Raw genomic sequence first — 11900 nt, 5'->3', positions numbered from 1 at the left:
TTTCAGTTACTGCAAAGCATCCAGGCAATAGTCCAGCATGCATGCCGCGTGCGGCTATGGCCAACATGCCCACTTGCGCAAGGCGCTGGCGCACGTGGTCCTCATCCGCCAAGAAAATTTATATACACTTGTACAGGCGCATTTTGTGAATCGCACGCGCGCATCTGCGCGGCAAAATTCGCTCCTGGAATTTTTGGACGATGTACGGATGTTTTATTCGCGAAGTACGACCGGACACATTTGTGCGAGAGGCTGCTTAAGAACTGAATTCTCACTACAATTCTTCAACCACTCGATTCAATTCACTGCTGGGTTTGATCGTAGTCCCACAATCGCTTCCTGCCTGCCACCTAACCCATTTGGATCACGTTTCCGAGTAGGGCTCGTTGATTGGCAGTATCGCAAAGTTAACGTAACAGGACTACGATTCCTGGGTGTAAGCCGCTTCCGCAGACCGCAAGGTGGGAACCTTGGGCACCGCCCTTGGTTTCGGAACGTGCCCGGTTTCGTTGAGCAGCCCGCGCTCTGCAACCCCTTGACAGCTTTCATACTGTACAGACCCGGCACCTTAGCATGCATAACGTTTTTACTTCAAACGCTATCCTCTGCTGTCTTAAAACATGTAATGCAGCCAAGATACCTCGTTGCCCTCTCAACGAGCAAGGCGCCTGCAGCAGCCCTTCCCCGCCCTACCCTTGCCCTCCCGTCCGTGGCCCCGAACCACCTCAGGCTTAGCACCTCCTCCAGGCTCTTCAGTCCTGCCTAGAAAAATGCGGCGCTACAACACGTTTGAGGAATTCTACCCCTTCTACTTAACACAGCATCGCCGGCTCGGCACGCGGGTTTTGCACATCTTCGGCACGTCGCTGGTGCTGTTGAACGCCGGATGGGCCCTGGTGGCCCGCCAGCCCCGCCTGCTGCTGTTGGCGCCGGTGCTGGGGTACGGACCCGCGTGGCTGTCCCACATGCTCTGCGAGTGCAACCGGCCGGCGACATTTCAGTACCCGCTGTGGTCTCTAATGGCGGACTTCAAGATGTTTGTGGACATTCTGAGGGGAAGAGAGCGGCTGTCAGCATAACAGGACAGCGAATGATGTGTCCCATGCTTCGTGCTGCTACGCAGCATGGGCGTAGCAAGACTTCTGCGTTTAGGGTACTTCGTATCGCGCTAAAGGCTATCATTGAAATGCGGTAGAGGGTAGGATGCATATGGATGCACGACCCATGGGACACCAGGATGCACTTACAGGTTTGCGGGCAGGTGCATCGCCGGTGGGCGGGGAAGCTGTTTAATGTCAGTTAAGATACGGCTTTTAGGGTTTGCAACATCCAAATCTTCATTAAGCGGAAGGACAAATATTTTTTACAGTTGCAGGATGTTTTGAATCTTTATTTGGCCATGTTGCCGTGATGCTCAGGTGAAAGATTCTTCCCTCAGATGGGGTCAAGATGCGCTTCCTCTCGTGTCGCGTCGGGGCCAGATTAGGGCCAGCGGCCCTCGGACGACACGATGGATATGCCTCTAGCCCGATTTCGTTGCCTTTGTTGTATCGTGTCCAGCTGCTTGCATCCACCACTTGACCTATGCCTTCATCGTGACGTCATACATGGGTTTCCAAACGCCCGGCAACGCAAGAAGGATGAGTGGAACGCTGCAGCGGACGGCAGCTGCTACGAAACGTGAGGTGCCACACACCGAGGTGATGGTCCTTCGGCAGCAACGTCAACAGTAAGACGCTTGAAAAATGAGTCAAGGTGCTGCCGCATCTGCTGCTGCCGCTGTTACTTGCGCTGACGACAAGGAATGTTACGTATAGAATGGCAACGCACCTTCGAACAGGAAGCCAACTCACATTCCCCCACGAACAGCGGAAACTCATTCGTGCTCACGATTTCGCAGTCACGATTACCGGCACTCCAGTGTTGCCACTCTCTCGTGTTAGCTATGCCTGCTCGCTCTCGTACCTGCACTCCCTGGCACGCACACGCGTCACTCGAGACGGCTCAGAGGAAGCAAACTCATCCTGCTGTCCTGACAGACTCGCCGTTCATGAATAGAGATCATCCTACGTATATACAGTACAGGGATGCACTAACGCGCTGTACCGTCTACCCCGTATCATCGCGGTGCAGTGCAGTCATGCAGTCCCTTCCTGAGTCCGACACCCACCGATCGCGCCGACACCAACACAGCCCCTCACTTGCAGCCTGCACACACAAACACACACACACACACACACCTGTTCATGCATCCCGCTCCAACTGATGTTGTCACTCACTGCTGTCACTACCAGTCCTCCAAAACGTCCAAGCAGCCCGCATCATCCCTTTGTGTCCCTGACCGAGCTCCCTCCACAACCCCATCCCCAGCCGCATCGACCCGGGAAGGGCTCCGAATGTCATCACCCTTGCTGCCCAAATCATCCCCGGCCGCAACGCCGGCCGACTCGTCGCGCTCTCCCGCATCGCCATCGGCACTATCATTGCCGACAGAAATTCCCCCATGCGCCGGCGGCGCGTCCCCTTCCTCAAGGGGGTGATGCCCGGCCGGGCTGCCCCCGGCTGCTGCCCCGTCCCTAGCCATCTCGGACACGGCGGTCGGCTCCATTTGGTTCAAACAGGTCACCAGCCCGCTGGCCGCCACGGCCGCAAGCGGACTGCCATCCTCCATGACCTTGCAGTACACAGGTTGGGAACATGACGACGCAAGGAAGGGGCAAGGAGTCGCAGCGGTAAACCCCTCACAGCCAAGGTCAGTTAGAAAGGCGATGCAGCTGCTGTAAGAAAGTCATCCCGCAGTCTACCAGGCGCTCGTATGGACTACTATCGCCTATTGCTTAGGGCTCTTTGCGTCCCACCAAGTACCCCAACGACCCATAAACGCATTCCTCCAAATTTCACCCATCCAATTCCCGTTTAGCCGCCCGTCGTCCTGTGAAATAAGTCCGTCCCCGCTTCCCCCTCCCCGCCTGCCGCACCTCCTCCGGCTCCTTCCACCGCAGTCCAGCCACCTTGCCCTGCGGCAGCAGGTCCCGCGTGTCGGACGCGGTGGCGGTGTTGAGGCTGAACAGCTGACGCAGCTCCTCACGGGTAAATTTGCCACCCCCCTTGCTGCCGCCCGCCGCTCCGGAACCCCCAGTCACAGTGGCGCTGGCCAGGTCCGCCTTCATGAGCTGGCGCTGATACACCTGACGACAGGCAGGCGGGTCAGGTGTGGAGATACACGCGAGCCGAGGTCACAACCAAACTTTCCTGAGATCCTATTTGGCGTTTAGGAAAGGCTACGAAAGGCTGTCAATGACATGTTTTGTTGATACCCTGGTCAACGCACTGATTTCAATTCAAGGCACATTGTCGATGCAAGGCACACCAGTAATTAACTCATTTTGCCTGTGGGAATAATATATGCAGGGAGATGGCCAGCGGTACTACTGGTAAGTCGTGCGATAGAAAAGTGTTCCCCCTGGCACATACGCAACTCAACGCCTTCACGCTGCCTCACCTTCTCCTCAATGGTTCCAGTCGTGAGGAGGCGATACACGAAGCAGGGTTTGGTCTGACCGTCACTGCGCAAGTCAAGAAGTCAGAGGTCAAAGGTCGCGTAGAGTAAGGCTCTGATCAATAGTGGAAAGCTGCTGTCGGTTCTGGACGAGAAAGAGCTTGCCGACGAGCCTTGACCCGCTTCTTGCTTCTCCTCCAAACCCTCCAGATGTTTTGCCTGGGCGCTAGCGGTACACAAGACAAGGGCTGCCAAACCTGACCCGCCCGAACTCCAACCCCTTGTCTCAAGGGGTTGGAGAGAGATATGCCCCTGGCCCCGGACCGCTTTCCCCAATCCTTACCGCCAAATGCGTGCCATCGCCTGCTGGTCTGCGAAGGGAAAGGGCATTGTTGTGCAATCACACAGTTCCGTGGGAAGTGAATGAGTGACCAAGGGGTTCCCCCACGTGACGCCTGCATGTTCACTGATCACCGCCGTCGCTGTACTGTACATTTGCTCCGGTGGCAGCGTCTGGAAAGGATGTGTTCGGTAGTGCTTACGGCCGCGAACGGCATGGACGATATCGGCGAGAACCGAGGCACATGCGACTTAAGACAGGCTTCAAAACGAGGATGGCGCGTTTACGTGCGAATCCATTGCACCCCAACGGTATGCCGCCCAGCCACTGGATTGTGCGACACCCTACCCTGAAAGCTACAGAACAGCAGCCCCTATTGCTGCTGCCCTCCCAGACTTACCCATCGCGGGATTCCAATCACTGCAGCAAGGACAAGGAGGGCCAGGGAAAGGCGCAGGGGTGGGGCGGACACCGAGGTAAGAACCCCTCGCGTAGTGGGGCATATGTCGCCGTTTCGGCATGTTACCTACCAGACCCCCGCCCACATGCCGCCCTAACCCTATGCGCTCCTGCGCTAATGCACACACGTCCGGCTTGCCACCATGGAACGAACTACGCCTGGTGTCCGCCAGGGGAGTTTTCCCATGGTGCTGTCGTACCTGTCGTACAGCACCAAGTGGCAGGCGCCCACCAGGTTGAGCCCGGCGCCTCCGGCCCGTGTGGACAACAGAAATACCTGCAACCAACAAGCATGACGATGGAAGGGAAACGAAAATAACCAAAAACGCTCTGCCCGGGTCTAATGCAAATTGGACCGCCCGGAAGGGTGCATACACCATGGTGCTAATCAGGAAGCCCACCTGCCCCATTCCCAGCTTGTTGAAGTTATCTACAACGGTCTGGCGGCCCTCGACACTCGTGCCGCCGTCGATGCGAACGGTCGTCAGCCTATTACCGTTGGGGGCGGGGGGATGCGATTTAGTAAAGCCAGCCAGGCATGAGCAAACCTTTTAGGCTTTAGGGCGGGACGAAGCCGGGCAGTTGCTGCACTAGACGTCCCTGTCCATTAATGCGTACAGCTTAATGAACGTTTGCAGACCCCGCCCTCCCCACTTACCCTTGCGCCTTGCACACCAGCTGGCCCACCAGGTCCAGAGTGGCGGTGCTGGTGGACACCACCACACACCGCTCACCTCGCGCCGCAATCGCAGATAGCAGCAGTGACAGCACCTGCATTTTCCCTGCGTAGCAACAAAATATGGACAAGGAACAGGAGGAGGAGGGCCGGCAGGGGTAAAATCAATGCTTCGCAAAACAGAAAGAATGAAGTACTGCTGTCTACAAACTTGTAAAAAATCTGTATGCCGCAAATCTGTCGCCATATAATGCAAACCTATTTTAAAACTGTTGTTATCTACAGACCAAGACGGCCATTGGGCCTGAGCGCAACGCACAAGAGAGGCAAAGCAGCGCCCACAGCACCAGCTCACCCACCCACCCACTCACCAGCGGCTTGATGCGACCCGGTTGCTGTGAACTGCTTGCTGAAGCTTGGAAGGCAACTGGAGGAGCACGTGCGACCCTGCGGTGCATGGGCCAACGGCATCATACCCAGGCGGGACACACGTAAGTCACCGACACAGCCCAGAACAAGACAACGGGTAGTCCGGCCGCAAGCTCTTCAACACCCCGTCAGCTTGAGGATGAAGGCCATACCCGGCAAGGGATGCCTGGAACGTGCCTGGGCCCCCCCCGGAGCACTTGCGGTGTGCTGTCCTAGCACATTCCTGGTTACAGCTGCAGCAGCTTCGCACCCACCGTGTTTGCGCCCTCCGCCGTCGCCTCCCCAGCATCTCCGCTGGGGTCCAGCAGCAGGTCCGGGTGATTGGCCACCTGGAACGGTTAGGATAAATGGAAGACGCAGTGGGGAACAACGTGGCGAGGTGGCAGGAGTGTGCCGGGGTTACTTCGTGGACGCGGCGGCTTCGGAAAGCGCAAGCACGAGTTTCTAAAGGCTCACGTGACACCTCGGAGCCTGACACTAGAGTCGCCGCCTTAACCAAAATCCGCAGCGCTATTACCTTCCGCAGCGCGGTGATCACGGCAAGCGTGTTGTCCTCTCCCCCACCGCCGCCGTAAAGCAGCGATGCTACAGCCTTGGATCGCAGTACGGCGCTATACAGGCCGATTTGCTGGTCGCTGGGCTTGCAGAAAAGCGTGAGCGATGTGAGGGGCGGCAGGTGCTTTGCCAGCAGCGCCTGTGTACGGCGGAGGATGAAGACTGCCACCTTTGATTGCAGCTCACTGCAGGACGACATGGAGGAGGGAGAAAGCGAGGACACGTATGTGTCTGTTACCGGCGCTGAAACGGGATGCCAATGCCCCCTCGGGCCCAACGGGACCTTGCGGTGTAAAGGCGCAACAAAGTAAACTGGCCGTCCTGTTCGCACCTGGCCCTTCCCGCACCCAGCTCCTTCTCCTCGGCCGTTGCAGTGGCCTCCTGGGACCGGGTGATGGGTATGCCGTACACGCGGTTGAACACGGCGGGCGTTCCCAACACGTCCGGGACTACGAAGGAGAGGAGCGCTGAGGAGGGGGGGAGGGAGGGGGAGAGGGAGGGGGAGAGGGAGGGGGAGAGGGAGGGGGAGAGGGAGGGGGAGAGGGAGGGGGAGAGGGAGGGGGAGAGGGAGGGGGAGAGGGAGGGGGAGAGGGAGGGGGAGAGGGAGGGGGAGAGGGAGGGGGAGAGGGAGGGGGAGAGGGAGGGGGAGAGGGAGGGGGAGGTGCGCAAGGCGGGAAGCAGGGAAGGGCGGCAATCGTCGATTAAGGCAGGCGGGGGCATATTAGTCCAGAGCGGCGCCAGTCCAAGGTGCTATAGGCTGCTGGTGAACCGTGATGAACTCAGCCGATTCATGCAGGTCAGTGCCGATGACGTGCATATAATACTTTGGGGGCGGCAGGTGGAACCCTCCCATCCAAAAGTAGTACGCTCTTCACAATTGCAGCTTCCTTCGGCCTAAAGGGGAGCAGTACCGTAACGCACCATAAAACTCCTTCAGGTCGTTTTGCACCGGTGTGCCTACAACAACAGCAAGTAGAGCGGGGCCATGCGAGTGGCAATGGAAAACGGTGAAATCTTACACAGCCAGCAGACCAGACTCCCAGACCAGGCGCTTGCTTGCAACGTGGCATGAAAGACACATTTCCATTTCCCTTGAGGAATGGCTACAGGGTGCTGTGTGGAATACCTTTATACCGATCTGGTTGGGGGCTAGGGAAGGGGTAATGGACCCAGTCATGGGGTCCGAAGTGGCATGGAGCCGGTCCCATGCTGACTACACCGATAACAAAATCCGCCAAGCCGACGGTCGGCCCACCAGTCAACAGGATCCGGCGAGGGCAGTCCAGGCTGAGCAGCGCATCGATCGTCTTGTTGCCGCCAACAGATTTCAGCCTGGGGGTGAGGGCCGTATGAATGGCGGTGTGGGTAACCACCGTGGAGGACCGTGGAGGACCATGCAGCAGGCGCCCACAGTAATGACCAGGAGGGCGACGAGGGCGAAGATGCGGAACGCGGGAACGGAGTCCGGCGCTGGCGTGGATCGCAGTTTTTCTGGCGATGGCAGATTCTGGTGATACAACTTCCTCATTGCACGCCCCGTACATGACTCCACCACGTGCAACAGGGCCGGGGAACGCTAAGGCCACTTCCTTGGGTTCCATCAGCCTTCCGTCAGTGCGCGGATGCAGATACCAGCAAGTGCATGCCCAGCACAACAGCCAGCCTAAGCACCATTGTTGTCCGGTGGGGGAATCGAGTTCTCATCCCACAGCGCATCCGTGCATCATCCCCCTTCCTAGGGCGACTTGCGGGCGGGACGAGGAGGCAGTACCACGTCCCCCCCCACACACACCTGTGGCCCTCGTCGCACACGAGCAGGTCGAAGGCACCCTTCAAATCGCCGGCATGCTTTCGGAGCGTCTCGTAGCTGTTTGGCGTGACGACAGCGGCGTAATGCGCATCAGGGAACGGGAGCACGTGTTCAAAGAGGGTAAGCGGGGTTTCCGATACTCCCATACAAATCTCATTAGTCCAAGCGCTAATGTAACGCAGAAATTAAGTAGCTCATTACCCGTGCGCCTATCAAAAACAACGACGCGCGGGCGGCGGCCCTGCCGGCTTTCCTTCCTTTATAAGGCACGCAACGGCTTTGTGAGGACATGCCAGAGGCTTAGGCCAAAGTCATCGCTTGCTTGTCCAATCGCCTAACTGGCCTGGTAATCATCATACGCTGTTGGCAGCCGTGTCGGAATCCCAGGATCTGCTCCTTGGCGGCTGACTGCTGCTTGGCGGCCGAGGCCTGCTGCAGGCACAGCGTCTGTAGGTAGGTTTGCCCGGTGACGGTGCCGTAGCAGTGCAAAGAAAGGCAGGGCAGGTAGAGGCACAACTGTCATGAGGGCGACAGGAATTGGGAAGAAGCTCCGTCGCTACGTCACGCCTAGGTGCCGCTGTGTCACCAGTCACCTAGTAAGCCACACAGACACACACACACATATATATATATATGTATATATGCATGCTTACACACACATGTATGTACAAGCAACAGGTGTGCGGGCGGCACATGCTTGGCAAGATAAGCGAGGTCGTTACACAGCCTAGGGCGCTAGCTAACATCCAAAGTGGTCCGCGACACCGCGAACCGCAAAACATTATAGATAATAATCAAGAGTTCTGCGGGATGGACGCTTGTAAAGGACGGGGTACACAGCTGACACTGAATGGGTACAGGTGGTAGGGATGCTGGATAGGTAGGTGGGTGGCTTATCCTGGCTTTCCCTACCTCCGGCTGGCGGTCCCCAAAAGCAGCATTTTCAACGCGTGTCGGCAACCGGGTCACCTACCTGCAGGCGCTCCGAGCCGAGCCACTTTTTGACCTCGCGTCCCCAGTTGTCGACAAGCGTTGCGGGCGCCACGACCAGCACCTTGGCCGCCAAAGGCCTGCCCTGCATTTGCAGTTTGTCGTACAAGCCGCTATCCGTCATGCCAGACATTGACTATTCAAGGACTTTTCAGGGACTACTAGTGTTCTTTAAAAGATAATCACGCCTCTCGTACTTCCGCCCAAACTTGCAATCACACCGTACGGATGGATAGGGCTACAGCACCACCACATCAAGCTCATCACCCGAATCCACCTCTGGGCCTTGCCGCAGGAGCGTCCATGCCAGAGTTATCACTTGAAGTGTCTTGCCTGCGCAGCGATCGGGGAGGAAGCCACCAGCCTAGTTGCACATTACAATTGATTCCGGCGGATTAAGCTTTGAATCTATGTGCAAGGCAATCTGTGCACGTACGTTATGCAACCCGCAAAGGCACACCAAAGGTATGCCCATGCCTGGCGCGATCAAACCCTCGAACCAAGGCTGTGCCCCTGCCGTGCTTATCACTGGGGATTCTCCCCAACTCCTGCTGCGACAATGCCCCATCGGCAGTGGTCAATAAGGTACCACGGCAAGGCCAGGTTCGGGACATTGCTTACCCAGGCCCATCTCGTCCGCCAAGATGCAGCCCGTCCTGTCGGGACTGGTCAGGCCCATGACCGCCTCGTACATGAACCGCACGCCCTCCTGCTGATGGGGCCGCAGGTGGCGGCCAAGGTAGCTGCGAGGCAGCGGGCGGCCGCCGACGTGGCCACCAGGTTATCAGCATGGCGTGCAGAGGGGGCACATCACATCGCAGGAGGGCCGGCGCGTTACATGGCAGGGAACGGAGGGATGCTCAACTTGAAGCCTCATGGGGCTTTACATACAGGATGAACGCCGCGTCACACCGCTACAGCGTAGGCGATCCCCTGCGGCTGCTGGCGGTAGGTTGTTAGGAGGGAGAGCCGGCCTGGTTGCCCCTCTCGAAAGGGTCCTGCTATGATGGCACTTATTATCGCGGTACATGCAGGCATCCCCGTTCACATGACTACTTCAAACGACTACACAGCGCAACTCAACACAGTGCAGCCCTTCCCTTTATTGTATCGCTTGGTGTAGTCACGCTGAACAATATTGTAAAGAGTGAAGGTATCTGTTTTAAGCGATTCAAAACCGCTGTGCTGTCGATTTTTGACGCTCCAGCTTTAAGCCGCATGCATATGGATAGCCGCATAATCACCTGCATGTGGAAAGCGCCGCCGACCCAAATCAAGCAAATGCCAAAGCAGACCACAGCCGTACGGGCGCCTGTCCACGCTCTACTTAAGCTGGGCGTGATGGAAGCATACAGCAAGGATAGGCCTGTATGCTTGAGCTAGGCGTGTCTGAAATACATAGCAGGTTTCAGGTTCACTTACGGATCGATGACCACTGGCACCACAGGCCGTCCGTCACGCAGCCGACCCCGGCCGCCATCCCACTGGGTGGGGTTGAGGACCACGGCGCCGGGGGCGGTGGGGTCGTACAACCCCTTGGCCGTTACTGCTGCCGCCGCCGCCGGCCCCGCTCCAGCCCCAGTGCACGACTTCCCACTTGCCCCAGATGCGGGAGCATGAGACTTAAACGCCGTTGCGGCAGGTTTGAGCAAGGCGTTGGACGGACCGGGCTTTGCGCTAACTGCCGCTGCAGCACTGTTACAGGTGTTGGTCATGAAGCAGGCGCCGCTCCTGTCAAGGGGTTGGGGTTATCCGCGGAGAGGGTGGCGTGATGGGCCGACGGCGGCACACTACCCTTACTCCCACCGTTCACTTTCTACAAGCATAATCATAGCCGTGCAATCTCATACACTACATGTAGGGGAGGCTTTACCATGCCACGAGGTGCAGCAAAGCAACCATGACGGCAAACGATTTGCTCAATTTGATTGCTTAACAATCCATGGATCGCTTTGACAGGCAGAGGCAGTCCTGTCGGCGCGGACCCGCCTGAAATCCTCGGACGTCAGCTCCTTGTCTACCTCCGCATGCCAGTTGCCAATCTCGAGCACCTGGTCGCCGTTTTCCAGGCTGCCAAAGCGCTTGAAACGGCCCTTGGTGACTATTTTGCTATCCTGGCAGGAGCAAAAGACAGGCAGAGAGCGGGGGCGTTTCCTGGGGAGCAACCGCTTATGCTCTTCGGTGAGGTGGTAATGGAGAAAAGGGTTCGTTTACTGCCACGTATTGGACTGCGGATTGCCTGATTTGGGTCGGGCAAAACTGCGCGTATCTTCGCTGCACAGCGAAGAACATGACCCAAATCGCCCAGCAAGGAGGTTGTCACTCCCTGGGAGCTTGCGTGTCGCACCTGGTCGTACAGAATGGCGCTGCCGTCGCCGAAAACTGTGATGATGCCATCCGCAAACTTTTTGCTTGCCTTTTTCTACAGCACAAACATGGGGATGGGCGTAAGAAATATTGTAGCTCATTGTCGACGGAATGGGTCCTTCAGGGACGATTGAAAGCTGCACGAAAAACCCGCGGTTCACTGCATGTGCAGCTAAAGCTAAGCCAGCAGAGCACAAGCCTTCAAATGACCACGTCACTTATGTGCGACCAAAGGATAGTCGACGGAGGCTGTACCTTGCTGAGCAGTTCCTTCTTTGTGTACAGTACCGCAAAAACTTCCGTGATTGCAGGAACCCCCGAAGCAGCTCCGATGCATGGTGCCTGAGTTGCTGTTGGCGTCTCTAACCGCTGCGCTTTCGCGGGCAGGGCCTTCCCCGTATGGAGGGGTCGCTTTGCGCGGATGTTGCCATATGCACCGCTGCTGCCGTTCGGAACAGTTGAAAGTGGCATACGGTTTTCCGGTTGGGCTTCAGTAGCACTTGATGGGTGTTCCAAGGTAGAGCTGTCCGACGGTATTGGAGAGCAGATTCCCTGAGGCGCAGCATCATTTCCTCTTGCCGGTGCCAATGTTTGGCCTCGTTCACCCTGTTGCTGCTTTACTGCGCCAGCACCTGTGACATCTGTAGCATTACCGATCCTCCTTGGTGCCACGAAGCCCTGCCGACCTTTCATCGGTGCCCCTTCTCACAGCATGGAAGGAGAACAGCCTAGAAAGCAGATATTGTTGCAGCGGGACAAATGCAAAGCAAGGGTG

General features: G+C 57.4%; 2 protein-coding genes across 2 annotated transcripts in view; one reads left to right on the top strand and one right to left on the bottom strand.

The window, feature by feature from the left end:
• The window catches only part of VOLCADRAFT_99673 (uncharacterized protein), a gene marked incomplete at both ends in the record, with an annotated part of 1758 nt that extends 679 nt beyond the window's left edge, over positions 1 to 1079 (top strand). Inside the window, one exon of the mRNA XM_002958365.1 lies at positions 730 to 1079. Within this exon, the coding sequence (XP_002958411.1) occupies positions 730 to 1079 (350 nt within the window). The remainder of the gene's footprint in view (positions 1 to 729) is intronic.
• Positions 1080 to 2287: 1208 nt separating this feature from the next.
• On the bottom strand, positions 2288 to 11596 carry VOLCADRAFT_99672 (uncharacterized protein; the record flags this gene model as incomplete). Its single annotated transcript, XM_002958344.1, has 23 exons — positions 2288 to 2674; positions 2979 to 3188; positions 3503 to 3566; positions 3843 to 3870; positions 4240 to 4259; positions 4499 to 4575; positions 4700 to 4787; positions 4957 to 5080; positions 5346 to 5421; positions 5658 to 5732; positions 5921 to 6143; positions 6290 to 6425; positions 6880 to 6915; positions 7214 to 7290; positions 7751 to 7825; positions 8178 to 8284; positions 8742 to 8843; positions 9036 to 9091; positions 9380 to 9501; positions 10181 to 10242; positions 10744 to 10872; positions 11106 to 11180; positions 11381 to 11596. 23 exons carry the CDS (start codon positions 11594 to 11596, stop codon positions 2288 to 2290), a joined length of 2565 nt encoding a protein of 854 aa, XP_002958390.1.
• Between the last annotated feature and the right edge of the window lie 304 nt (positions 11597 to 11900).

The sequence above is a fragment of the Volvox carteri genome (assembly GCF_000143455.1).
Source record: "Volvox carteri f. nagariensis unplaced genomic scaffold VOLCAscaffold_92, whole genome shotgun sequence".
NCBI lineage: Eukaryota > Viridiplantae > Chlorophyta > Chlorophyceae > Chlamydomonadales > Volvocaceae > Volvox > Volvox carteri.
This window is presented reverse-complemented; position numbering and strand designations above follow the sequence as displayed.